Below are 27,634 nucleotides of genomic sequence, written 5' to 3' on the forward strand. Positions count from 1 at the left end.
AAGGAGCAAAAGTTCGTTCTCCGTTTAACCAGCTGTTTTTACACAGCTGTGCTTCACACTCACGGCTGCTACACGACATGAGCTACACAGAGGTGAGGGCAGGCGACGCTGATATGAAGGATAGCCGCTCACTTCAGGCCTTTGCGGTCTACGTGGGCCGGGTCCTTCGAAGGATGCGGCCCCTGAATTTTTGACATCGTGCGTCGATATAATCTGTATGCCTGGAACTCGTGCACTGAGAAACGTTCCACGGTGCAAAGTGCGATTAAAATATTTAATTCGTTATTTTCCCATAATTAGTTAATCGAAATTAACGCGTTAACGTCCCACCCCTAATGGGACACACATATATAAATATATATATTTTCCCAGTAAGCTTATCTCGGTAAACATGAACAACACTCATTGTCAAATATTAAAAATCATTCATGCATTTACAGGCTGGTATTTCGCCACCACAATGTCATATTTCACATTAGAATAACATATGTTAGCACACTGACAACTGCAGGATACTGTAAATATGTATGGCATTGAGTATATATTTAAAAAAAAGACTTCGGATGTGCTAGTGTGTTAGCTGGTATTCAACAATGAAGGCGTCTAATTACTGACATCCTAAAGTTGTTACTTGTGCCTCACTAGTTTTCCTGGAATGTGTCGAGTTTGGACACAAACAGAAGAAGACATTCACATGTATTGCCATCGAGCTGCCGAGATATTGCAAAGTTCCATTTTGCACTATTATGATATGTTTTTGTTTTTTTTAAGTTTGTTTTACATTAGAGTAACAGTAAAATGAATTAACACAGGCACTTAATAATCCAAACCCGTCACTTGGCGTACATACGATACACGATACACAAGTGAGACACACAGGTCTGCCCCGAAATCTGTTACTATTCAGGGGACAAATACACATCTGGTGTTACTGCACAACTGGGAGTCGTTACTCTCTGCAGTTGAGGAAATTGGAGGGGAAGAAATCTCCTTCACCGTCGCTCCCCAACGAGCCGCACAGACTGTCTTCTCCGCAGCTCAGGTCCTCACAGGAGTCCTCGCTGTGAGAGAAGAGACCATTAATACTTAATGCTGTATAATGATCACACCGTTTTTATAGCATTATCTGAAGTAACTTTCATTTCATTGGTCACTGGCACATAAAATCTGCATGTACAGAATCACCTGTTACGTCAAAAAATAAATATATATATTTTCAAACAAACTCCCTTTCAAAGTAAACAAAATAAACATGTCTTTCTTTTTTTAAACAGGTAACTGTCATTTTCAACAGCTCTGTCTTGTCATCACTTTCAGTTTTCATCTTTACATCCATAGACAGGCACACCCCTTTTTTTTTGGGCACGGTTATTGTGAGACTTGTATGTTGACTTGTGTAAACTGGAGCAAATCAATATGTGGGACAGAGGATCAAAGGATAAAAATGCTTTGCAGTCCAACATAAACTAGGACACAGATTGCACTGATGTGAAAAGAGAGCAGCTAATATTCCTGAGCATTCATATCTAGTGAGTGTACTGCTTCCTGCAGCTATGCCACTAAACCACCCAGAGTGTTTCCACTAATGTGAATGCATCTGAGCAAGCTGTGGAAAATATCCCAACCTGATTTTCCCCAAATTGTCCGATGTGCATGTGTGAAAATGGCTTTAGTCAGTTATTTGTGCAGTCCAGCACACCTTCAGTCAACACCGTAAATGAAGCTGGTTTAAGAAGAAAAAAAAAAAAAAATTCAAACATGAAGGAAGTAGAAAAATGGACTATTAACCTCTCACTCTCATCCCAGCTCCTCTCAGGAATAGTTGGCAGACCAGGCACACTGAAGTGACTGGCCTGAAGATTCTGAGCGGTCCTCCTCGACACGATCCAAACAAGCTTTTTGTTGTCCGGTTTGTTGCATTCGCTTGAGCGGTACTCCGCCATGCACTTGGCTACATGGTCCTTCCACTGGAGCAGCTCACTGTCACTGATCTAAGGAGGAGAAGAAAAACAGGAAACATCTGAGAGGTTACAAACAGGAATCGTCTTAAAATATATTGTCCCCCCCCCCCATGTACTAAACATGTAGCCATGCAGTGAGAAGTCACGCCACATTTACAGTGTCAGTGGGATTACACCGGTCAGTTCTCCAAATACAATTATCTTTGGAAATATTACAGCCTATGTTTACACAGCTGATAAAGGTGCTTTATCTGGGGAGTATCATTTACACTGTTTATGGATCAGACAAAATGTTGATCAGTTAACAAGTTGAGCCAGCATGCATCAATCTTAGTTTCATATATAATTTGTTTTCAAATAAACTGCTAAACTGGTGAACAAAAAAAAATGCCCGCTGTGGATTTTTAAGGGTTTTAAGATTTGAGAGTTGAGATTATTTAGTCTTTGCAGCCTATGCACCCTACTGTCTTCATACCTTTACATGTCTTTGGAACTGCACGACAGTCTTCAACAACACGACTGCCTGGAGGGCTTCAAACTCCTGAGCAATGAGGGCCAGCGCCAACACGGATGGCTGTGAAGAAGAGCAGATTAATTACTCCTCAGACTCCAAACTAATGCTGCTATACTGTGAAAGTCTCGCCTGAGAACAATCCTTACTTTTGCTTTAGAGAAAACAAGCCGGCATAAGCAGGCTTTTAGCTGGGCTTCCAGTCTCCCAATGCTTGGGATCTCCTCCCTTAAAATATAGAGGGAATCCTAATGTGATCTGCCAGTACAAACCTCGTAAAGCAGTAACTATTTAACCAGCTCCAATCCGTCTGGAGCAGCATTAGCAACAAGAAAAACTGAATGAAAAGGTTTACCTTCCAGCAGACAGGGATGTGAAGGCTGAGTAGTAGAGGTGTAGAAAGGTTAAGGCCGTCACTGCTTTCGGTTCCACACTGAGCTTCTCTGAGATGATCTTCTCCATACGACACAGGTCTGACACGGTGAACTTGCTTTGGCTGATGCGAATGAGCTCATGGGTGGGTGAGACATTGCTCTCCTCCTCAACCATTTTGGCAGCAATGTGAAGACAGCAAACTCCAATGCAGGGCAAGTGTTTAGGCTGCACCTAAATAACAGAGATGGGAGCAAGCGTGCAAGGTCAAATGAGACCCTTACTGCTGACAGGAGCAGCATATTAAACATGCACAGGTGTAGACTTGGATTTAACTTGTAATTCTTACCTTCATAACGGTGAGAAATCTATCAAGCAAATTGACAGCTTGAACAAAAGTTTGGGTGCAGTAGCCAAAGAAACTGGTCAGGCCCCACAGCTCTTCCACTCTGGTGTCTCTGCATTTTGCAGACACTCCACTGTGATTCTACAAATGTACCACTATATATTAGAAGGACATCACTGGGAAAATGTCATTTTTGCAAACCCATATGGCTGCAAACACAGCTAAAAAAAATAAAGTAAAAGTAGGTCAGTGGGTTACCTCTGTGGAGGCCGTCTCCATCAGCTTCAGGCCCGTCTCCCTGGGAAGAAAGTGGTACTCTTTTGCACAACATGACTTCAACTCTTTCAAGAGCAAGTTGTCAACGTCCTGAAGATCCCTCATCTGGAAAACAACACAGTACAATGTAATTATTTTTGTATTAAAATCGAAAACACTATCAAAGCGAGCCTATGTAACTCTTGTCTCCTAAACCACACCGAATATCTCCCCCAAAAAACTACAAATACGTGACCTGTTAAATAATCAAACTATTGTTATAATATTATAAACTGATTAATGAAATTAATGCATGAAATGTGCTGAAGCAGAACAACTAAACAACCACCAAATCAAAAACAGATGCTGACACTTTGCGCTAAAGGACCACTGACAAGAAACTAGGTCACGGAGCTAATCCAAACAGGGACACGGCTACATCTTTCAGAAGGGGCTGAATTCATTGACTGAGACTGTTTGCTTCGTTTGGGTGTTGAAATATGCAGTGTGGAAACCATAAACATACATAAATACCAAAAATGGGGGCGTCACCCACAGAAAGTAGTCGTGTAAGCTAACTTAGCTAACGCTAATCAAAACCGTCATTTTACCGTGCCCAGGAGCGGAAGGCGTGCAGGATAATAACAGCTCCGCGACTTAAATTCAAATTTCACTCCTCCATGTTTTCATTTTTATTACGACGACTGACGAGAAATAATAAAAATGAGTCCTCGAGCCCCGCTGAAGAGCGACGACCCCCTCCCCGCCGCCCAGAATAAACAAGCAACCGCTAACCTGCTGAAAAACTACATTGACCTTCATGCGTCTCTGGAAACGCCTTTAACTGCGTGTTTGCGTCACAACCCGGTGCAAAAAAAAAGGCGCCTGTTGACCGATTACTTCAAACCCGTCGGCGGTAATGGTGCTTTTCCTCCAGTCTTCGGTCGCTCAACGGAGAGACTTTTAGTCAGCCAGATGTTCCGACTATCACCGGCAGTCTGTCAGCATCATTTAACAGTTACCCCCAAAGAGGACCAAATTATCGGCGGTATGAAGCTGAAGCGGGCCGAATTAGCGACGGATGCTGTTTCCATGGTGATGAAACTGCACGCTTTGTTGTGGTTTGCTTAGTTCCTGTTTGTAAATGTCTGAATCGATGACTTGACGTTAAAAAAGAGAGATGTCCTCCTCGGGGTTCCATCCCTCTAAGCCTCAGAGCTTCAGGCCTTCCATCAGCAGTGACGTTGTACAGTCTCGTTCTCCTGCGAACGATAGAACAGCTGCAGGAACAGCTGGTAAGATAAACAAACTGTTGTCTGTTAGTTCACTGAGCGTTGTTTTTTGTAAACTTCCTGTTTACTTTATAGATCCCCATGGTAGCCCTCTTCTGCTGAGATTCAACAGTCTGACGCTGGATGAGCTGAGGTAATGTTACTCACCCACAGGTCACACTTTTCTCACCGGTAAAATGATTCGCGCTACTTTCTTTCATTCTGATAAAGGACAGACCCAACGAAGCATAAATAAAAACATCCACATACACCTATAAAGTGTGAGTGCAAGTAATAAGTATTATTCCTGGGGGCAGCAGTCTAAACTGAGCTGCCCAGACCTCCTCTCCTAATCTGTCGCCTCTAAATCTTCCAGAAGCCAAAAAGGTGTTTACCATTTGAGAGACATAATCTCTCCAGTGTGTTTAGGGTTTGCCTCCTGCCCAGAGCACCTCATTTAGGAGGATCTGCACAGGAGGCAGCCTGCTTAGAAACCATCTTAATTGGTTTATTTTAATGTGGAGGACCAGCGGCTCCACGGCTTGTATCTGTGATCTTATTCTTTTGATCACTACCCATCACTCATGGCCATTTATGAAAAGGTGGAGGAATGTAAACAGGACACTAAATCAACACAGTTTCTTTGCCAAAGCAATCACGACTCTGAATTCACACAGTCTAACTGTGCAATACCTGCATCTCGGTGCAATATTTATGTTATTCATACTGAACAATATCTATCACTCCTATAATGTGCAATATTCATTTATTAAAGTGCAATACCCACCCACTGTACATCATGTTTATATGTATATATTTATCTATTTATTTTATTTTTTTATGCATTCTGTTTTATTTTATATATTTTGTGTGAATTTCTATAGTGTGGCACTGAAACAGGAGTGGCCCTCCAATCTCATTGTACATTCTGTATAATGACAAATAAAGGCATTCTATTCTATTCTATTCTATTCTATTCTAACATTTAGCTCTCCACCTTTTCCCCCACTTGTAAACCAGACTCTGAGATACTTGAACTCCTCAACTTGAGACAGCAATTCATTCCCAACATGGAGAAGACACTCCACCTTTTTCCAGCTTGTTTGCATGCTCCATTACTGTTGTGAGGAACCTTGGAGTAATTTTTGACTGGGATATGTCCTTTGACTCGCACAATAAACAAATAACTAAGACTGCCTTCTTCTTCTTCTGTACTATATTGTCAAAATTAGAAATGTCCTGTCTCAGAGTGATGCTGAAAACTAGTTCATGCATTTGTCACCTCTTGGATGGACTGTTGTAATTCCTTATAATCCAGCTGTTCTCAAAGCTCCCTGAAAAGCCTTTGGTTGATCCAAATTACAGCAACAAGAGTTTCAACAGGGGCTAGAAAGAGACATCGTATTTGTTCTGAGTTAGCTCATCTTCATTGGCTTTCTGTTAAATCTAGAATTAAAACAAAGTCACTGTCAGACTGGAGCCTCATTTGTGGTTCCCTGAGTTTCTGAAAGTAGAATGGGAGGTAGAGCCTTCAGCTAGGAGGCCCCTCTCCCGTGGTACCAACTCGTAGTGCTGATGGAGGAGACAGTCACCCTCACTGCTTTTAACATTAGGCTTTAAACTTTCTGTTTTGATAAAACTTATAGTTGGAGCTGTGCTATTGTTGTGAATTTGCACTATTAGTAAATCAAACAGAACTGAACTCACTGAGTTAGTCTAAGCCTAAGCTTTTGTCTTTTATCTTGACAGTGAGGAGCTTGATAGACGCACCAAAGAAACCCAAAGACTACAAGAAGAGGTAGAAAATGCAACTAAGGTGGTTCTGGAGCGTTTTGGCTGCAGTTGTAGCATCATGAACTCGCCTGGACAAACCCCCCGTGATATTAAATCTCATGCCTGTGAGTACAAGTGTCGCCACACAACATCTTGTTGATGCAGCTCTAACCTGACAGATGAGAAAAAATGTGTTCTCTAATGGCACGTTTATTATTGGCTTTACAAAACCCAGAGTAGTATAAAACAGCTGGAAACCAAAAATACTGAAGCTGAATCTAAAACTAGCTTACATACAGATGTGTAGGAAAAGAATTCAGCATAAGCAAAGACTCTGGGCCTACGTGGATGTAGCCCTGCATCTATGTCTGTGTATCTCTTAACAGTGTACGCTCTGTGCTGTTTTGGCAGATGACTCTCTCAGAGAGTCCTCCGTTCTTTCAACCCACCAGCAGGCAGTGACTCAGCCTTTGGTCTTTGGTCTGGATATTTTAAACCAGGAAGTGACCCGAAGGGACATCAGCTCTCCTGGAAAAGAGGTGTTACAAAATACCACAGATGACCGTCTTCCACAGCTGTCAGACTTGCAGCCATAAATCTTATGTATTAGTTTGATGATGTGTGAATAACAGAGGAGGGTAATGCTGTCTGTGTATCATGTATTATTTAATCTCCTCAAATACAGACGCCTAATCAAGCTGAGCAAGAACCGTGCTGTCCTCAGAACGCCATCGCAAACCTTCAGACTGAGCTGCATAAAGTCCAGCTGCAGAATGGCGTCCTGTCTGACCTGAGGTGAACACACAGATAAAGTTTTGCACGTGTAAAATAAAATGCTTGTATCACTTTGACCCGCAGAGCTTTTTATTTGTAGATTAAAGGATTCGAGGAAACACGTTGATCAGATGGAAAAGATGCTGTGCTTGTTGGAGGAGCTTCAGAAACTCAAAAGGTCGAGAGACAAGACGCTGCAGGAGATGGAGGATGAGGCGATGGCACTTAATAGGAAAGTAGAAACATTGGAGCAGACCATAAAGGAGATGTATCATACTCTGCAGGAGAAACAATGTGAACACTCAGTCACCAGCACTAAATGTAAGAACAGCCGAACGCAGCAGCTTCTGCCTGCTGAGGCAACTGTGGACCTCAATGACAAGCTCCAGGGGAGGCCTTCTTTGGTAAGTACATTTAATTACATTAAAGGTTGTATCCTGCCAGAAATTATGACTTTGATGATTTTTTTTTCCATCTGTTTCATACCAGTCAGAAGAACAGATGGAGAGTGAGGAACACAGTGGAGCAAATGAACAAGAAAGGTATGTAATACGTTTTAATGTTTGGATGTCAGACTCAGTAACGGTGTTATCATCAATATTTTTAGGGCTGAAGGTAGCAGTTAGTCACCACTAATCTTTTTAATATGATGGTCATTTTCTTAACTAATCAATGAATTCTTTAGTTTATTGACTGTCAAAAGTTCTTAAAAATGGCCGTCGCAATATTTTTCGAGCTGGGTTTGTCAGACCTGTTGTACAAAAGCCAAAGATTTTCCACTGACTCACGTGGACAAAGTAAAGCAGCAAATCTACATAATAACTAATTAATTATCAAAACATTTTCGTATGGTTTTTGCATAACCTTTGTCACTTATGGAGAAAGTCATGCCTTACTTTATTGCTCACAAAACAAAGTTGGACAAAGTTCTTTTCTAATCAGTACGTAAACTCAGTGTTCTGTTTAGCTGTTCAGTAGAAAATTATGTTTCAAAATAATGACTGTTGTCTTCTTGTCAGAAACAAAAATGAGACATTCTTACCACTAACGATAAATAAGCTCTGTATACTGAATCATAGCGATTCTTTTTATGACTTCTCTTTAATTCCTGTGTGCTATCATTCACACTTCACTGTATATAAAGATAGAACAAAGTAAACTTAAATAAGTACTGTCCCTGACCCCAACGGTGTTTTTAAGCACCGTGCACAATGTGTTGTCTCAGAGTGGTCGACCTCATTACAAGTCTTAGCCAGGAGGTGGCGATGTTGACTGACAAACTGAGCTCATCAAAAGACCACGGAGTCGGCTTATGTGCTAAAGTCGAGCTGCTCAAGTAAGTGGGTATCAAAACTATGTCTTGTCTTTATTATTTAGCAGGTAGTTTGCGCTGCAGTGATCACTCCCTGCTGATTTCTGTATTTCTGTAAACTTGTCAGTCGATAATGTAACTATCTACTCATCATTCCTGTGCCCAGGAAACTTGCTGAGAGACAGTCCTCATTGCGCCAGCATCAGGCCAGAGAAATTGAGTCAACCCTCTCCAGCCTTAAAGATAAGGTAACGATGAACGCAGGTTCATGTTATCATCAGTTATAAAGTCAGTCAGCGATAAGTTGGCTTCCCTGAACTCTGCTGCTTGGATGTGGAGAACCAGCAGCAGTAAATGCCCTGTAAGTGCTTCTTTTTAATGTGGTTTGTGAATGTGTTTTGTCATGTTGTAGGTTTGCAGTCTGGAGCAGCAGCGAACTGAGGCTCAGAGAGAAAAAGAGCAATCACTGACACAGGCAATGGAGCTTCACTCTCAGCTTGAACAACTTCAGGTGTTGCAGCATAGCCTGGTTTCTGTCTCTAAATTGTTTAGTATAGCAGATTTAACTTTGTGCCAAGTTGAGGTAACATGATGCCATTTGTTTAATTTGCTTGTGAAGCTGCTTTAGATGCAGGTGGGAGGGGTCAAAGAGAATTAGCAAAACCAAATGGGGGCTTTTACAGATGGATGGGTTTTATGGGCACTGTGACTGTACAAACTGAGCCTATAATACCTATCTAGGAATAAATAATATCTACTTATTGTTCTCATCAGGGCCGTTTGTACTACAGCGAAAGTAGCAAGAAACATTTGCACCTCCTGACTGGTCCTTAGGTCTTTCTGTAATGCCAACACTAGAAGGCTGGAGTTCAGTTTCTGTGAGGCAACATGTACAAGCCAGTGCAGCCGGGTATGCAAATTACAAGATAACAACACTACCCATAGGCCTGGTTTTCTATGGTTGTTCCTGGCTTACAGCCAACACCCTTGGGCGTTGGTTGAGGATGTAAACATGATTGATCATCACTTAGTTGAGGCGGTGAGTCTGTGTTACCTCAGTTCAGTTAATAGAAGTCTGTGCATTTTCCTGTTATTTGATAAGACGTGTTTTAAGCTTGAGGAAAGGAAATACGATTTTAAAAAACAACAGTGAAAGGGGTGTACGGCATTGTGGTTTCAATCAGCCACAATAGTTAGCTGGTCATACACTGAGCATCTGGTGGGTGGGCAGTTGCTGTCTCCCACTCTTCATTCACACATTTCATCTGAAGAGACAAAAGCTGACTGGATTCAGTAGTTTTCATTACCAGATAGTCACTCAGTCCATGTAGATTTAAAGAGGTTTATATTCTCACTGCTGTTTATTTTGGCCTCATGACTTACTATAATCACAATCTTGTGTTATGTAAGAACCAGTTCACAATGTTCACAGAGGGTTGTTTTGATGTGTAATACAGAAAGAGATTATTATTTTTGTCCATTTGTGTATGGGCAGCTCACTGTGCCGCGTGGTTTTATCCAGAGGTGCTGTGAGCAGCAACAGTTTGAGCTCCAAGAGGGATTAAAGGTCCTGAGGGGGCAGTTCGAGGTGACCAAGGAGCAGCTTCACCGAGCTGGGGAGGAGAAAATCTACCTAGAGGCCCTGCTGGAGCAGAGGGATCAGGAGGGAAGGAAATCCCAGGAACTCCTGAGGGAGAAACACAATGAACTCCAGTTGAGACAACAAGAAACCCACCAGGTAATAAACTCTGGAAAGTGTGTCTGTATCAGGTGATTTTTCTTGTATTTAGAGGGAATATTTTTTACTTCTTTTAGCTCATAACCACGTACATGTTTTTAATTCATTCAGAAATTATTTCAGCATCTTACCAGGTTAAAAGAGGCTCAGAGTCAGTGCCAGACCCTGCAGACCGAACGAGAGACACTGAGGCTGAAGCTGAATGACAGCGAGAGGACGATAAATGTTCTAAGGTTCCAGATGGAGAGCAGCATGCAGGTGACAGTGCAGCACAGCCACACCATCGACGGTCTCCAGCAGGAGAACAGCCTCCTCAGCAACCAGCTAAACCAGCACAAGCTGGAGATGCAGCAGCTAAGGGTCAGAAGAAAAAAATTAGGACTGCACTTTTTTTTTTTTTGTCTCTCTCTTTTTCCTAAAGCCTAATCTCCTAATAGCACTTTTCTTGTCTTACTCTTTTTCCCGTTACCATTTGCTGGTCAGGCTGAATTGCAGCACCACAAGTCCCGCCTGACTGCTGTGGAGCACGAGAGGCGACAGCTCGAGGCCACTGTGGCCGAGCAGAGTCAGCGCATCCGGGACGAGACTCTGGAGAAACAGCAGCTTACCGCCCAGCTGGAACTGCAATGCATGCAGTTAGTCAGCGTTACAAGTGAGTTCAATGTGTATCCCTACTAAAAGCATTATCCAGTCCAAGACCAAAATCATGATGCACACATTTACAGTAGTTTTCATCTTTATTATGGTACCCAGGAAAGAGCTGCAGATGCCTGGTGAAAGTTTAAAGATGCTGTTCAGGTGACGAATGAGCTGTAAATACATCAGAATAATGGAATTTCTTATTTGCTGGTTGTTGATCCAGCAATGATCGGGTGATCCGTGGCTAACAAATTCCAAATATTTTGTTATTCATCCCATTTGAAGAAAAACTGAGTAATGAACCAAACTGTGGTTTGGGAGAGTTGTTACACCCTTACTGTCTGTCACATGTCATTCATCTCACGCTACATAATAAAGGTTTTAGTTGTAGCAGTTCAGACTTTATAAGAGAGACGTGGCTCTCAAGGATATGCACATTCAGGTTTTAATGACTAAAATGAAAGTTAATGTAGATAATAGTTAAAAAAAAAACCTTCCCCCAAAGCACCCAGAAGTGTTCAAAGATGGCCGTTAGTTTTGTGCTTGATTACCTTGAGTGATAGACCCTGGCTGACTTGACGCAGCCGTGTTTGGTTTGGACTCGGTTCTGTTAGTGAGCGGGGAGATGGATGGTCACCTCCACCGAGGAGGTTATGTTGTTGTTAGCATGTGCGTGCGTCATTCTGTCTGTACACGCGATAGCTCGAAAAGTTTTTAATTAATTCTGATAAAACTTTGTATGGGTGCAGAGTGGGGTCATGTTAACAATCCATCATCATAATTTGGCTGACATCCACCGAGGTCTTCAAGATCAACTTTGAAAATTGACCAAAAGCCTTCTAACTTATGGTGTATTCTGCCATATAGAGCTATTTAAAACTCTGTGTCTTACTGCCATTGTTTGTATTGACAGCACATACGTAGGCATTCTGACTCTGACCTCTTCTTCAAGGTCAACTAAGGTCAGACTCTCATTAGGGAACACTCTGATCAAATGCCTTTATTCTTTAATACTGTGCTGAAATTCTGCTGCCTTTGTTTGTACAAAAGTCTGCACTTTGCACTTGTTTTTACTTTAAAGTTTTTACTTTAAAGTAAAAACAAGTAAATTTAAAAAGAAGAAAACAAAATGCACATACACAAAATAAAAACTGTTCCAATTCTGCTCAGACAGCGAGCTGCCTCGATGGAGGTTTGTGCTCTCGGACCGCTTCTTGTTCTTACTGCCATTGTTTGTATTGACAACATATTGGCATATAGGGAATGATATATGGGGATTCTAAATATCATGTTACTTTGGACCTCTGACCTGACTTTTGCTTTTTACATCTGCCTTTCTTTCAGGTTCTATAGAGGCTTCTCTCATTAGTCTTTCTGTCTTTCAATTCAATTCAATTCAATTCAATTTTATTTGTATAGCGCCAAATCACAACAAACTGTCGCCTCAAGGCGCTTTGTATTGTGGGTAAAGACCCTACAATAATACAGAGAAAACCCAACAGTCAAAACGACCCCCTATGAGCAGCACTTGGCGACAGTGGAAAGGAAAAACTCCCTTTTAACAGGAAGAAACCTCCAGCAGAACCAGGCTCAGGGAGGGGGGGTCATCTGCCGCGACCGGTTGGGCTGAGGGGAGAGAAAGACATGCTGTGGAAGAGAGCCAGAGATTAATATCAATTAATGATTAAATGCAGAGTGGATTATAAACAAAGTAAATAAGGTGAATGAGAAACAGTGCATTATGTGAACCCCCCAGCAGACTAGGCCTATAGCAGCATAACTAAGGGATGGTTCAGGGTCACCTGATCCAGCCCTAACTATAAGCTTTATCATAAAGGAAAGTTTTAAGCCTAATCTTAAAAATAGAGAGGGTGTCTGTCTCCTGAATCCAAGCTGGAAGCTGGTTCCACAGAAGAGGCGCCTGAAAGCTGAAGGCTCTGCCTCCCATTCTACTCTTAAGTATCCTAGGAACCACAAGTAAGCCAGCAGTCTGAGAGCAAAGTGCTCTGTTGGGGTGATATGGTACTATGAGGTCTTTGAGATAAGATGGGGCCTGATTATTCAAGACCTTGTATGTGAGGAGAAGAATTTTAAATTCTATTCTAGATTTAACAGGGAGCCAATGAAGAGAAGCCAATATGGGAGAAATATGCTCTCTCTTTCTAGTCCCTGTCAGTACTCTAGCTGCAGCATTTTGGATCAGCTGAAGGCTTTTCAGGGAGCTTTTAGGACAGCCTGATAATAATGAATTACAATAATCCAGCCTAGAAGTAATAAATGCATGAATGAGCTTTTCAGCATCACTCTAAGAAAGGATGTTTCTAATTTTAGAAATATTGCGCAAATGCAAAAAAGCGGTCCTACATATTTGTTTAATATGTGCATTGAAGGACATATCCTGTTCAAAAATGACTCCAAGATTTCTCACAGTGTTACTGGAGGCCAAAGTAATGCCATCCAGAGTAAGTATCTGGTTAGACACCATGTTTCTAAGATTTGTGGGGCCGAGAACAAGAATTTCAGTTTTATCTGAATTTAGAAGCAGGAAATTAGAGGTCATCCAGGCCTTAATATCTTTAAGACATTCCTGCAGTTTAACTAATTGATGTGTGTCATCTGGCTTCATTGATAGGTAAAGCTGAGTATCATCTGCATAACAATGAAAATTGATGCAGTGCTTTCTAATAATACTGCCTAAGGGAAGCATGTATAATGTAAATAAAATTGGTCCTAGCACAGAACCCTGTGGAACTCCATAATTAACCTTAGTGTGTGAAGAAGACTCCCCATTTACATGAACAAATTGGAGTCTATTAGATAAATATGATTCAAACCACTGCAGTGCAGTACCTTTAATACCTATAGCAAGCTCTAATCTCTGTAATAAAATGTTATGGTCAACAGTATCAAAAGCTGCACTGAGGTCCAACAGGACAAGAACAGAGATGAGTCCACTGTCAGAGGCTCTAAGAAGATCATTGGTAACCTTCACTAATGCTGTTTCTGTACTGTGATGAATTCTGAAACCTGACTGAAACTCTTCAAATAAACCGTTCCTCTGCAGATGATCAGTTAGCTGTTTTACAACTACTCTTTCAAGAATCTTTGAGAGAAAAGGAAGGTTGGAGATTGGCCTATAATTAGCTAAGGCAGCTGGGTCAAGTGATGGCTTTTTAAGCAGAGGTTTAATTACAGCCACCTTGAAGGTCTGTGGTCTATAGCCAACTAATAAAGACTGATTGATCATTTTTAAGATTGAAGCATCAATAATTGGAAAGACTTCTTTGAACAGTCTAGTAGGAATGGGATCTAACAAACATGTTGCTGGTTTGGAGGAAGTAACTATTGAAGTTAACTCTGAAAGATCAACTGGAGCAAAAGAGTCAAAACAAATACCAGCAGTGCTGAAAGCAGCCGAACATGAAGAATAATCTTTGAGATGGTTATGAATAATTTTTTCTCGAATGTCTAAAATTTTATTTGTAAAGAAATCCATGAAGTCACTACTAGTTAACGTGAAAGGAATACTCGGCTCTACAGAGCTCTGACTCTTAGTCCACAGCTGACAGGTGGAGAGGGGCAGATTAGTATAAAGAGAAGAAGAAGGTGAAATAGGGAACAGAAAGGGAACTGAAAAATTGGGGGAGAGTGGGATAAAGACAAAGAACAAGTAATGGTACATCTGTAACAAAGCACATTAAAAAAAAGAAGAGGAATTATAGCTCTCGGTGCTGTTTCTAGGAAAAGTTCAGCTCTCGTGGCTTTTAGTCAAATCAAATTATCTTCTTGTCCTGCTGTGTTAAGAAAGCAAAGAACCATGTTTGGTATGTTTACACTGTCAACCAAGCCCTCCTGTTGTAGTGCGTGTTTGCTTATGTGTTAACGTCTATTTCTCTCTGTGGATGTAACACGCGTATTTGTCCGGGCACGATTTCAGAGGAGCACAAGGAGCTGCAACAGCTGCACAGCTGTAAGGAGGCGGAGCATGAGGGTGTGGTGCTGCATCTACAGAGTCAGATAAGGAAAGCCCATGATGAGCTAGACCAGATCCGGAGCACCTTGAGGACCCTCAAAGGGGCTGACGGACACGGTTTGATCAATGTTTATAATTTCACGAACACATAAAATTGAAGAAATGCCTCTGATTTTCATCTACGCTTGATCAGATGTGCAGATTACAGTGAAATACTTTCATGTTAGCAACCTTTAGCATCACAGACATTTTGCATTCCTGAAAACAAAAAAAAAAGTAATATTCATGAAATGTATTAAATTAACTTTCTGTCCTCCTGTGGCTCATTTTAGTCTGAGAGATGTAATCTGACAGGTCCTAAAAAAGAGCTCTCTGATTATTTATGCTACCATCTTTCTGTCCGATGGCTTTGACTCCACCTCAGGCCTCCAGGTGGCCTTGGACATGCAGAAGGAGATCACTGCCAGGAGAGAGCAGGTGGACTCCATGCAGAGCAGAATCCAACACTTGGACGATAAAGTGGAGAAGCTGTGTCAAGTGAGAAGCATTGTTAGCTTTTGACAAGTTAGCTGTTCATGACATAGCAATTAAAATGTCTTGTGATTATTATTTTCTCCATGTCCTTGTTCTCTCCTTGTCCAGGAGAAACACTACCAGAACCTGGAGACCCAGCGTCAGCTCCAGGAGCTCACCTTTGTCCGGGAGGAGAAGAGACAACTTGCCAACGAGCTGGAGGTGCTTCACTCCAAAGATCAGCAGTTAAGGGACCGGATCAGTGAGCTGGAAGCAATTCTTCACAAGGTGTCATTTTTAGTGTTAATATGATGGTAACTGCCTGAAACATGCAGACTTTTGAGAATAAGCAGTGAGCACTGAAGATTAAAATATACTTTCTCCTCAGTTGCTCAGTATCTGGCTGGTACCTGTTTTCTCTTCCACTTATCCGGCGCCGGGTTGTGGGGGCAGCAGCCTAAGCAGAGAAGCTCAGACCTCCCTCTCCCCAGCCACCTCCACCAGCTCATCTGGAGGGACCCCAAGGCGTTCCCAGGACACACTGAAGAGATATAATCTCTGCCCCGAGGCCTCCTCCCAGTAGGACATGTGCAGAAAACCTCACCCAGGGAGGCCAGCCACCCTTCAGAAGAAGCTCCTTTCTGCTGCTTGTATTCGCGATCTTGTTCTTTCGGTCACTACCTAAAGCTCGTGACCATAGGTGAAGGCAAGGACGTAGATTGACCGGTAAATCGACAGCTTCGCTTTCACGCTCAGCTCCCTCTTTACCACGACAGACCGGTGCAGCATCCACATCACTGCAGACGCAGCCCCGATCCGTCTGTCATCTCCCGTCACCCGTGAACAAGACCCCGAGATACTTGAACTCCTCCACCTGGGGCAGCAACTTGTCCCTGAGCCAGAGGGAGCACTCCACCCTTTTCCAGCTGAGGACCATGGCCTCAGACTTACAGGTGCTGATTCTCATGCCGGCCGCTTCACGCTCGGCTGGGAGCCGTTCCACTGCAAGCTGGAGGCCACCACCTGATGAACCCAACAGGACCGCATCATCCGCAAAAGCAGTGCTGAGATTGTGAGGCCACCAATATGGAAGCTCTCCGCCACCTGGCTACACCTAGAAATTCTGTCCATAAAAGTTATGAACAGAATTGTGACGCAGGGCAGCCCTGATGAAGTCCAACACCCACAGGAAACAAGTCCAACTTATTACCGGCAATACGGACCAAGCTCTCACTGTGGTTGTACAGTTGTTTTTTTAAGTTGTAGCTAAATAGTGCACAAAACTTTCCCCTTTTTCCACACCATACTTTTTTTTGACAATAATAAAAACATAAAATATTCTTTAAACTAAATATGGCCTGGACTTTGACTGGGTCATTGCAGCTCGTTGATCCTTTTCGTTTTAAGCCATTCTTGTGCTTGAGATCATTGCATGACCCAGTCTCAGCTAAGTTTTAGCTGTCGGACAGATGGCCTCACGTTTGGCTGTAGAATACTTTGGTATACAGAGTTCACAGTCAACTGCAAGGTGCTCGGGGGTCATAAGGCTGCGAAACAAACCCAAATCATCACCCCACCACTTGAGAGTTGGCATGACGTGTCTGAGCTGATAATGCTCAGTTTGGTTTTCACCAAATGTGATGCTGTGCATCATGGCCAGACATGTCCACTTTGGTCTCGCTGACCAAAGTCCAGAAGAATTGTTTGTTCAGATGCAACTTTGCAAACCTAAGCCGTGCTGCCATGTTCCTGTTAGAGAAGAGAAGCTTTCTCCTGGGAAACCTTCTAAACAAGCCACACTAACTGAGGCCTGTAGAGTCTGAGATGGAGCTCTTGGGTTTTTTTGCAGTTTCTCTGACGATTGAACGGTCCGACCTCAGAGTAAATATGCTGTGACATCCACTCCTGGAAAGATTGTGGCATTGTGTTAACACACACCTGAACGCTCCAGACCAGCAAACTGCCCAAAAAATCTGCTTTTGTGGACACACTTACTGACGATCAATTATCTTCTTAATTCCTATGTAAGCAATACGGATGTAGTTTTTCACAAGACCGCATAGTCCTGTGATTAGCCTGTCCTAAATCTGACACATTTACATGATGGGCCCACATGTTAATTAAAGTTCATTTTCCTTTTTTTAAAATAAAATAAATATAAAGAGCTTTGCTGTTATTCCTGAATTGGTAGCATCAGTTTTTCCAGTTCCCAAAGAATAAACGGAAACTTCAAGTTTATAGATTTAAGTTAAAAAAAGAAACCTTATCAGTCGTCTACTGTTTCTGTTTGTGTCTCTCACTATGTGACTGTGTTTGCTTTTGTATTTCCAAAGATGTCGGAGAGTTTTGCAAACTGTCAGGATTTTATCCAGCTGCGGGAGCAGGAATATTTCTGCCTGAAACTCCAGCATGCCCTTGATTTGAAGGTAAAACTGTTCAAGGCTTTTTTTTTTTTAAATAAGTGGGAATATGCTGAATCCCGTGTCTGTGTATGTAAAAACACAATAGGTGCTCCATGCTAAGCTTCTCAGCTGCGAGTTGGTGGGTCCTGTGACATAACCACATTTATGTTTTCTGTAGGAGCTCCAAGGTCAAAATCTGCACACAGCTCTGAAAGGCTCTCCACCTGATCTGGACTCCCTGATCCCATCCTCACACACTGCTCCACCTTCTTCACAGCACGCCTCCAACACCCAGCTGAAGGTACAGCCAGAAACTCCCTATATCTCGCCTATCCCTTCTGCTTCCAGTCCGTCGAGTGCTTGTGTGAATCATTTTATTTGGCTGTGCAGACACGAGTTCAGCACATCTGCTCTGCCTGTGAATTGCATTCCTGGAGCTGGGAAAGAAAACAGGCTGTAAATAACACAGCGGTGAAATGCTGTTTGTTTTATGTGTTTTTATTGATTTAATCCAGATAAAAGACACTAACAGCCACCAAAATATGTTTTTTTAAAGACTGTCCCATATATTCTGATTTCACTGTTAAAATTTCAGTAAATCAGACCAAATATTTTAATATTACTTCATTTATATTGTCATTCACGTTGTCTTTTGGCTGCTGAAGCTAGGGAGGCAGCTGGAGAGCCCTGCCGGTGAGAGCTTTTCTCTCGTCAAAGAGCTTCGAGGAGTGATTTTGGAGAACCCCGGACCACACACTGACCACAGCACCACCGGCAGCAGCTTCCACAGGAGGAGGTCTGCACCAGAGAGACTGCGCAGGACCACAGTGTACGTCGGGCTCAGTTCCCACACACACACCCCAGGCATTAGCTTCATTCTTAGGCCGGCTTAGGTTACATATGAAAATCATGTGACGCTACTAAGTGAGCAAGAAGTCATACATGAGCCGTTTCAGTGACCACACTGGCCTTGTACAGTTCAAAAACCCGTCAGTACCTGGATTTCTGCTGTAATCTCATATGTTCTTGTCACACCTCACTTTACCGATGTTGTGATATTTCCCTCGTATGTGAAGAAGAACTGATAACGCTGAAGAAGTAAACTCTGGCTCCAAACCGAGGAGAACGACCTGCAGCAGGTAGGGAAAATGCCCTTTGTTTTGGTTTTTTTTTCTCTAAATATTTTGAGGCTATTAGGCAATCACACCGTACAACCATGTGACCTTTCACCCTCTCATGCAACATTCGAGGCACTGCAGAGGGCCTACAGGCCATGTACAGTGATGTAATGAATCTGTTTGCACACACACTGTGTACAGCAAGCTATGTTTCCTGAAGACAGCTGAGCCGGATGGGAAAATAATGAAGTCCTGCAGTCAGAGTGAGTTTCATAAGCTGCCTTTTTTAAATATATGCAATGTAGCATTTGTTTTCTAGTATAACATAAATTTAGATTGTTATCAGTATTAACTGGTTTTGGGGTTTGCTTAAATATGCAGTTTGAGGACTTAATTTATTGAACCAAATAATTGTCAAGAAAATAATTAATAGATGTTATAGTCCTAGATACGTTAGAGCAGTTGAATAAAAGAAGATTTAATCTGTAACAGACACTCCTGTCTTTCTAGGCCATCTTATATCGAGACCACAGACTGCAGTGAGGTATACTTCCTCACCACCGCTACTCTCACTGGGTCGCAGGTCACCAGTCCACTCGCTCCTGACCTCTGACCCAAACAACTAAGAGGGACACGACACAATGCTCCTGAAACTCTCTTCTAGTATCAGTAAGCTGTTAAAAGTTTTTGATGATAAACACACACACACACAGTTTATCAAATAGCAACAAATGCAGTATCACAGCAGACTGTGCCTGAACACAACTGCAGGGTATTCAAGTAAACAGCTACAACGTGGGGAAAAACATCTTCCAAGTATGCCTCGTTCTGCATGGAAATGATGATCTTTAACAGGAGTCACCTATTTGCACAGGCTGGGTCTGAAGGAAAGGCTGAATAACATCCACAACGATCAACATCGGTTTAATTACTGCTGCAGCACATGTCTGTTACAAACAATAGTTAATATGCAATTGTGTTTCTGATTGATCATAATGTGTAATTTCATACGTTTATTTATTTCTTTTTGTCTTACAACAGAAGGTTTTGAAAAAAAAATCCCCAATCAGGTTTATTTTCGTGATTTATTGTTGAAATAAATTGCTTCAGAAACATGGTGTTTGATCAGTTATTTCATGCCAGGCCAGAAATTTTGTGAAATTAAAAAAATACATATATTCATTGCCATAAATTCGTCATACATACCCACATTCACAAGTAGCAAGTAACTAACAACTGTAGCTGACGCTATGGTGGTCTGTGTGGGTTGCCGTAGTGACAGGAAGTAGGAATATGCTACGAGATTTTATTTGCTAATTTTGGTTTAATAATGGCACAATTATTTTATAACAATAAGTTACATGGCATTTCAGTTAATGTTTGTTTGTAAAATTACCGGTGCTTAAAAGAAAACTATATTTGTATTAAGTCATGGAAATGCATGACCCGGAAGTGTGTGTTGTCAGTAGCGGGAGAGAACGGACACAAGAGAAGGCAGAGAGAAACGAAATCGTCGATAAAAGACTCAAATCTACTAACGATATTCTACTACTGGTCAACAGGCGCACACGGTAATGATTATTTGCAATGCTGTTAATATGTGTTACAACTGAAATGTGTGATTTATGTTTAATATGAATGCGAGAGTTTGAACGAAGCCATTTTGTTCTTTATTTTAGTTTTCACGGTGTTCCAGGTGTTCCATTGATGATCCGTGCATCGTTTATGATCTGTAAAAGAAATAAATGTCTGTGGACATCAGTACGAAGCGTGAAGTCCTTTTGAGCAGACCAGAGTAGCTACAGTGAAAACGTGACCTGATTCATCGCACCGAGGGGGCGTTATAGCGACACGTGACCTGATACGGCGCACTGAGGCGGCTTCACCCTGCATCCACAAGGCGGCGCCAGAGTTCTTCACATCCTGCCGCAAGCTACAGGCTTCAGAGTTCAACTGCGGGAGTAAGATCAAGTCCAAATGCGCATCCTATGGTCAGATTGTGTAGTTAAACGGCCTCTGCTACTGATGGATGAATAAGAGTTGAATAAACACAAAATGACTTCCAATGATAATCCCTTGTTACAAAATGATAGCCATATTAACCATGAGCCTCAAGAGCAAGGCAAACAATGTACAGAAGCAGATGTAAGACCAAAAGAAACTGTAAAGTATGCTGTAACTGATCAAGCTAAAACAGAGATTAGAAAATCCTCCCGTGAAAGACATTTTACACCTAAAATGCAGGAGCTAAAAGAGCAAGAATTGGTCCAAAAGGAAAGAAAGTTCCAGTCAGTCTACGACAAGTGGAAAATTAAAGTAAGAGACATTCGCACAAGATTTAAGGAAGAATGCCCAGAAAAAGACTTATACAGCATGATGGATGATGTTGAATTGTTTGATTCTGAATTGAAAGAACTGTATGACGATATCAGAAAGCAAACAGCCCCAAATCAAGAAATTCGGAGGAAAGTTGATGCATGCTCTGCTGTAACTTTGGACTTGATGCGGTTAATGAGAATACGGCTAACAGAGGATGCAAGTGAGTTTGATGCGGTAGCAGAAAAGGCAAGATTACGCATGCTCCTTGACAATGAATATGCCAGATCAATATATGGATCTACCACCTCCAGAGTAACTGCACGCAGCCCTCATTCTGACCATTTCTCAGAGTCAACCAGCATCTCTCACAAGAGAGCCGAGACAGCCGCACAGCTAGCTGCAAAGAAAGCTGAAATTGAAATGGAAGATGCTATTGAAGCTCATCGTCAACAACTGAAAAGGCTTGAAAACCAAAGAGACATTGAAGTAATGCAAGCAAAGCTGAAGGTTTACACTGAAGAGGAGATCAAAGACAAAAATGAGAAATGTGCACATGGTAAAGTAAGTTCTAGCCTGTCCACCTCTTATATTGAATGTCACAGTGATGCCCAGCCAGTCACAAAAAATGAGTCAGCCATTGTGCAGGCAGTTCAAGAGTCAATAGCTCTTACTCGGTTACCTGCTCCAGAGCCTACTGTGTTTTATGGTGACCCTCTAAAGTTTATAGAGTGGAGCACAAGCTTTAAAGCTCTTATAGAAAGACGCTGCTCAAATCCTGCAGACAGGCTATTTTACCTGCAAAGATACATTGCAGGAGAGGCAAAATCCACACTTGAAGGCAGCTTCTACCGGAAAGATGAAGAAGCCTATAAGCAAGCATGGGACAGGCTCGATGCAAGATATGGACATTCATTTATAGTGCAACGTGCTTTTAGAGAGAAACTTAACAAATGGCCAAAAATTGGTGGAAAAGAGTATGTCAAACTGAGAGAGTTCAGTGATTTCCTGCAAACATGTAGCAATGCAATGCCTCACATAAAAGGTCTACAAGTGCTAAATGACTGTGAGGAGAACCAGAAGTTGCTGGTCAAACTCCCAGATTGGATAACATCCAGGTGGAATCGCTATGTAACAGAACAGCTAGATCAAGGTAAGGACTATCCAAGCTTCCAAGACTTTGCTTCCTTTATCTCTAAGGAGGCACGCATAGCTTGTAACCCAGTGTCGTCCTTACATGTTCTAAAGCCACCTGCAGAAATCCCAGTAAGAGAAGCAAAACGCACAAAAGCAAATGCATTTGTCACTAATGTAAAGGCTTCAGACACCTCAGCCACTGCAACTAAGCCTAATATAGAGGAAATCAAGCCAAGAGACTCTGATAAACAAAAGAAAAGTCTGACCCCAGGGGACTGTGGCAGGGACTACGCACCATCACGGACTACAAAGCACCACACACACACCCGGTGAGTGCCGACGCTTCTCTGGCTGATGAACTCAACATCTTCTTTGCGCGCTTTGAGTCGGGAAGCCGACAGCCCGCTGCGCTCCCGGCCGGAGGGGCGGAGACACTCACTGTGACGGAGCGCGACGTGAGGAGGGCGTTTAGACGTGTAAACACTAGGAAAGCGGCTGGACCAGACGGTATTAGCGGACGTGTCCTTAAGACCTGCGCTGACCAGCTGGCACCTGTGTTTACAGTGATATTCAACCTCTCACTGAAACTGTGTGTGATTCCCACCTGCTTTAAAAAGTCCATCATAGTCCCTGTCCCAAAGAAACCACACCCCAGCAGCCCCAATGACTTCAGGCCCATAGCGCTCACCTCTGTGGTGATGAAGTGTTTTGAGAGACTCATCAAGACATTCATCACCTCCTCACTGCCCACCACCCTCGACCCACTACAGTTTGCATACCGGCCAGACAGATCCACAGATGACGCCATATCATTCCTCCTCCACAAGACCCTTTCACACATAGACACTGGTAAGGGGAACTATGTGAGAGTGCTGTTTGTAGATTACAGCTCAGCATTCAACACCATAGTTCCCTCCAGGCTGGTCTCTAAGCTGCTGGACCTGGGCCTGGGCCCATCCCTGTGCAGGTGGGTTCACAGCTTCCTGACCAGCAGACCACAGGTGGTACGAGTGGGTCACCTCACCTCATCCTCCCTCACCCTCAACACTGGATCCCCCCAAGGCTGTGTGCTCAGCCCTCTGCTGTACTCACTGTACACCCATGACTGCGAGGCCACGTCAGAGTCCAACGTCATCATCAAGTTTGCTGACGACACTGCTGTTGTGGGACTAATCTCTCACAATGAGGAGACAGCCTACAGGAGAGAGGTCTCCCGCCTGGAGAACTGGTGCCAGGAGAACCACCTCCTGCTCAACGTCAGCAAAACAAAGGAACTGATCGTGGACTTCAGCAGGAAGCAGCAGAGGGACTAAAATCCACTTGTCATCAGTGGTGCTGAGGTGGAAAGAGTGGACACCTTCAAATACCTGGGAGTGACCATCTCACAGGACCTGTCCTGGACTCATCACATAAACATCACTGTGAAGAAGGCCAGACAGCGTCTCTACCTCCTCAGGCGGCTGAGAGACTTCAAGCTCCCACTCAAGGTGCTCAGGAACTTTTACACCTGCACCATTGAGAGCATCATGCGTGGGAGCATCACCACCTGGATGGGAAACTGCACCAAGCAGGACTTCATGGCCCTAAAAAGGGTGGTTCGTTCAGCTGAACGGACCATCAGAACCACCCTCCCCAACCTGCAGGACATTTACACCAAGCAGTGCAGGCTGAGGGCCATGAAGATCCTAAAACAGCCCAGCCACCCCGGACACTCTCTCTTCTCCCTGCTCCCATCAGGCCGGCGTTACCGCTGCCTGAGGGCTAAGACTGAAAGGTTGAAGAAGAGTTTTTACCCACAAGCCATCCGTCTGCTCAACTCTGAGCCCTAACTGGACCATTATTGCACAGTGTAAATATCATAATTTAAAAAGTGTGTATAGTGTATAGTATATAGAGTATAGTGTATAGTGTGAATTACCTTTTTTTTTTTTTTTTTTTTTTTTTCCTTCTTATTTATATGTGTGTGTATATAAGGTTGCAGGTACAAAATACATTTCACTGTGCATTGTACTGTGTATAACTGTGCATGTGACAAATAAACACTATCTTATCTTATCTTATCTTATCTTAGAAAAGAGACATACCACCACAAATCTCAAGCCTGAGCAAGTGCATTTGTTGTGGAGAAAACCACACCGTACACAAATGTCCAAAGCTAACAGAAATGTCTGCGGATGACAAGAGAAAATTTGTTCATGAAAACAAACTGTGTTTTGCATGCTTGAGGAAAGGTCATAATTCTAGAGACTGTAAAAACAGAGCCATGTTCAGCATATGCAAAAGGAGCCATCCAACCCCTCTGCATGAAGACCGCTCTCCAGCAGACGAACCTGAACAAAGAAAAGCAGAACAAAATATGTCCTCACTGTCTTGCTCAGTGGAAGGAGGTGATAATGGGAGCACCTCAATGATTGTGCCAGTGTGGATATCAGCAACTAATACTCCTAACAATGAGACTTTGGTGTATGCGCTATTAGATACGCAAAGCACCCACACGTTTGTTGATCAGGAAGTGTGTGAAAAGCTGCGGGCAGTAACAGAGCCAGTAAAACTAAAGCTCGCAACCATGGTCAAAAGAGACAGTATTGTGAAGAGTCAGAGAGTACAAGGACTTAAAGTCAGAGGATTCTTCTCCAATACATCCATTGACCTACCTCCAGCTTACACAAGAGACTTTATTCCACTTGAGCGCACACACATTCCTACATGCCAAACCGCCAGCAAATGGAAACATCTTGCAAACATTGCTCAAGACCTTCCTCCTCTAATGGATTGTGCAGTTGGATTGCTGATAGGCTATGACTGCTCCAGAGCCCTAGCTCCCAGAGAGGTCATCACTGGTGGCAGCAACGAGCCTTATGCTGTAAGAACAGACCTAGGCTGGAGCATTGTAGGAGGGGCACCGCAGTTTGTCAATGCAAGAGATGTAACTGGTCTGTGTCATCGTGTATCTGTGAAAGAGGTACCTCCTGTAACTCCATCAGCAATTATTAAGGCACTTGAGTTAGATTTTGCAGATACCAGGTCAAATGACAATGATATATCACAAGATGATATTCAGTTCCTCCAAATCTTAAAAGAAGGAATTAATCAGAATGAGTATGGTCATCTTGAAATGCCTCTTCCCTTTAAAGCACGCCCACAGCTCCCAAACAACAAAGCTCTTGCTCTTGTTCGTTTAAAGCACCTCAAAGGGAAACTGGACAGAGATCCCAAGTTTAAAGGTGATTATGTAAAGTTCATGGAAGGAGTTCTCAGAGATGGTGATGCTGAAAAAGTGGACACACAGCCAACAACAGGAAATGTCTGGTACATACCACACCAAGGCGTTTATCACTCACGAAAGCTGGACAAGATCAGGGTGGTATTTGACTGCTCTGCAAAGTTTAAAGGGACAGCTTTAAACGATCATCTGCTAACAGGGCCTGATCTCACAAATGGACTGACAGGAGTACTGTGCCGTTTTCGCAAGCACCCCATTGCAATCATGTGTGATGTGGAGAAGATGTTTCATAGGTTCCCCGTCAACTCAGAGGACAGAGACTATTTGAGGTTTCTCTGGTGGGAAAATGGGAACACAGACTCAGAGCCCTCAGAATACCGAATGAAAGTCCACCTCTTTGGGGCATCCTCATCCCCTGGCTGTGCTAATTATGGTATGAAACATCTGGCCAATGAAAATGAAAAAGAGTACCAGTTAGCAGCTAACTTTGTCCAAAAGCATTTCTACGTGGATGATGGCCTTGTAAGTATGGAAACTGTTGGAGAGGCAACTGAGCTTGTGAAAGAGGCTCAGGCTTTGTGTGCCAAAGGAAAGCTGCACCTTCACAAGTTTCTCTCCAACAACAGAGATGTTCTAGACTCAGTCGATGTGGCAGAACGTGCAGCTGAGATAAAAGATGTTGACCTCAACTACAGTGACCTTCCAGTGCAACGAGTACTAGGTGTAAGGTGGAACGTAGAAAGTGACAACTTCTTCTTCCAAGTAACACTTGAGGAGAAACCACTGACACGGCGTGGTATTCTCTCAGTTGTAGCATCCCTCTACGACCCCTTAGGGTTCTTATCCCCTTTCATCTTGGAAGGGAAAAGAATGTTGCAAGAAATGTGTCATAAGGGCATTGGGTGGGATGATCCACTACCTACTGAACTGAAGCTAAGGTGGGAGAGTTGGATAAAAGATTTAGAAAATCTCAGAATGATTCAGATCCCCAGGTGCTTCAAGCCCACGAACTTCGGTGAAGTCCTGAGAGTTGAACTTCACCACTTCTCTGACGCAAGCAGTCAAGGATATGGACAGTGTTCCTACATCAGATTAGTGAGTGAACATCAAGTACACTGCACTTTAGTCATGGGCACTTGGCAGAGTTGTACGTGTACATGAAGATGATGATGGACTGGTTAGGAAAGTGACACTACAAGTTGGAGACAGAAAACTGGGGAAGAAGGGTGAACGCTTACATAAGCCATCTATTATTGAAAGACCCATTCAAAAGTTGGTTGTTCTTGTAGAAAGTAGTTAAAGGGTATATCCCACTGTTATTGTATTTCTAAATGTGTAAAGTTTGAGGAAAGTGTATATTTGGAAATTACCATTGATTTATTTGTAAGAATATTGTAAAATGTAACATTTACATTGTATATCAAAGGTAATTTGGTGGGAGTGTAGCTGACGCTATGGTGGTCTGTGTGGGTTGCCGTAGTGACAGGAAGTAGGAATATGCTACGAGATTTTATTTGCTAATTTTGGTTTAATAATGGCACAATTATTTTATAACAATAAGTTACATGGCATTTCAGTTAATGTTTGTTTGTAAAATTACCGGTGCTTAAAAGAAAACTATATTTGTATTAAGTCATGGAAATGCATGACCCGGAAGTGTGTGTTGTCAGTAGCGGGAGAGAACGGACACAAGAGAAGGCAGAGAGAAACGAAATCGTCGATAAAAGACTCAAATCTACTAACGATATTCTACTACTGGTCAACAGGCGCACACGGTAATGATTATTTGCAATGCTGTTAATATGTGTTACAACTGAAATGTGTGATTTATGTTTAATATGAATGCGAGAGTTTGAACGAAGCCATTTTGTTCTTTATTTTAGTTTTCACGGTGTTCCAGGTGTTCCATTGATGATCCGTGCATCGTTTATGATCTGTAAAAGAAATAAATGTCTGTGGACATCAGTACGAAGCGTGAAGTCCTTTTGAGCAGACCAGAG

The 27,634-nt window shown here is 42.7% G+C and overlaps 4 protein-coding genes across 6 annotated transcripts; 3 read left to right on the forward strand and 1 right to left on the reverse strand.

Annotated features, from left to right (window-relative positions):
• Position 1: 1 nt before the first annotated feature.
• LOC115785753 (cyclin-G2-like) lies at positions 2 to 4,502 on the reverse strand. 2 transcript variants are annotated; one of them, XM_030737579.1, is made up of 8 exons: positions 4,241 to 4,502; positions 3,449 to 3,571; positions 3,194 to 3,331; positions 2,828 to 3,078; positions 2,622 to 2,700; positions 2,437 to 2,535; positions 1,789 to 1,991; positions 2 to 1,061 (listed from the first exon to the last, which is right to left on the reverse strand). In XM_030737579.1, exons 1-8 carry the CDS (start codon positions 4,265 to 4,267, stop codon positions 950 to 952), a joined length of 1,032 nt encoding a protein of 343 aa, XP_030593439.1. In that variant the 5' UTR covers positions 4,268 to 4,502; the 3' UTR covers positions 2 to 949. The 2 variants fall into 2 exon arrangements, with proteins under 2 accessions (XP_030593439.1, XP_030593440.1); XM_030737580.1 differs by lacking the exon at positions 4,241 to 4,502 and adding an exon at positions 4,057 to 4,234.
• LOC115785752 (coiled-coil domain-containing protein 158) lies at positions 4,324 to 21,264 on the forward strand. Of its 2 annotated transcripts, XM_030737577.1 has the most exons (23): positions 4,324 to 4,740; positions 4,813 to 4,870; positions 6,466 to 6,614; positions 6,901 to 7,028; positions 7,175 to 7,284; positions 7,364 to 7,667; positions 7,753 to 7,805; positions 8,489 to 8,599; positions 8,742 to 8,823; positions 8,988 to 9,086; positions 10,071 to 10,313; positions 10,437 to 10,673; positions 10,797 to 10,965; positions 14,890 to 15,042; positions 15,350 to 15,462; positions 15,568 to 15,726; positions 17,772 to 17,864; positions 18,019 to 18,141; positions 18,506 to 18,669; positions 18,917 to 18,979; positions 19,160 to 19,221; positions 19,469 to 19,627; positions 20,425 to 21,264. In XM_030737577.1, exons 1-22 carry the CDS (start codon positions 4,626 to 4,628, stop codon positions 19,582 to 19,584), a joined length of 2,904 nt encoding a protein of 967 aa, XP_030593437.1. In that variant the 5' UTR covers positions 4,324 to 4,625; the 3' UTR covers positions 19,585 to 19,627; positions 20,425 to 21,264. The 2 variants fall into 2 exon arrangements, with proteins under 2 accessions (XP_030593437.1, XP_030593438.1); XM_030737578.1 differs by lacking the exon at positions 20,425 to 21,264 and having other exon boundaries at positions 10,098 to 10,313; positions 19,469 to 20,093.
• LOC115786126 (uncharacterized) lies at positions 20,993 to 24,745 on the forward strand. The gene is made up of 3 exons (XM_030738169.1): positions 20,993 to 22,670; positions 24,487 to 24,676; positions 24,736 to 24,745. Exons 1-3 carry the CDS (start codon positions 21,014 to 21,016, stop codon positions 24,743 to 24,745), a joined length of 1,857 nt encoding a protein of 618 aa, XP_030594029.1. The 5' UTR covers positions 20,993 to 21,013.
• On the forward strand, positions 24,722 to 27,634 carry LOC115786026 (uncharacterized). The gene is made up of 2 exons (XM_030738020.1): positions 24,722 to 27,409; positions 27,518 to 27,634. Exon 1 carries the CDS (start codon positions 24,768 to 24,770, stop codon positions 26,793 to 26,795), a length of 2,028 nt encoding a protein of 675 aa, XP_030593880.1. The 5' UTR covers positions 24,722 to 24,767; the 3' UTR covers positions 26,796 to 27,409; positions 27,518 to 27,634.

The sequence above is a fragment of the Archocentrus centrarchus genome, chromosome 9 (genome assembly GCF_007364275.1).
Source record: "Archocentrus centrarchus isolate MPI-CPG fArcCen1 chromosome 9, fArcCen1, whole genome shotgun sequence".
Classification (NCBI taxonomy): Eukaryota; Metazoa; Chordata; class Actinopteri; order Cichliformes; family Cichlidae; genus Archocentrus; species Archocentrus centrarchus.

What these genes read in the sequence shown, in the direction of transcription:
- LOC115785753 (XM_030737579.1), bottom strand. Translation starts at nt 4,267, where the DNA reads ATGAAGGTCAATGTAGTTTTTCAGCAG. An exon ending in TTGTTTTCTCTAAAGCAAAA is followed by an intron (nt 2,536 to 2,621) that starts GTAAGGATTGTT and finishes TCTTCTTCACAG; the next exon opens with CCATCCGTGTTGGCGCTGGC. An exon ending in AGCTGGGATGAGAGTGAGAG is followed by an intron (nt 1,062 to 1,788) that starts GTTAATAGTCCA and finishes CTTCTCTCACAG; the next exon opens with CGAGGACTCCTGTGAGGACC.
- LOC115785752 (XM_030737577.1), top strand. Translation starts at nt 4,626, where the DNA reads ATGTCCTCCTCGGGGTTCCATCCCTCTAAGCCTCAGAGCTTCAGGCCT. An exon ending in TGGAAGCAATTCTTCACAAG is followed by an intron (nt 15,727 to 17,771) that starts GTGTCATTTTTA and finishes GTATTTCCAAAG; the next exon opens with ATGTCGGAGAGTTTTGCAAA. An exon ending in AGGAGAACGACCTGCAGCAG is followed by an intron (nt 18,980 to 19,159) that starts GTAGGGAAAATG and finishes CACTGTGTACAG; the next exon opens with CAAGCTATGTTTCCTGAAGA.
- LOC115786126 (XM_030738169.1), top strand. Translation starts at nt 21,014, where the DNA reads ATGACTTCCAATGATAATCCCTTGTTACAAAATGATAGCCATATTAAC. An exon ending in CTCTGATAAACAAAAGAAAA is followed by an intron (nt 22,671 to 24,486) that starts GTCTGACCCCAG and finishes TATCTTAGAAAA; the next exon opens with GAGACATACCACCACAAATC.
- LOC115786026 (XM_030738020.1), top strand. Translation starts at nt 24,768, where the DNA reads ATGTCCTCACTGTCTTGCTCAGTGGAAGGAGGTGATAATGGGAGCACC.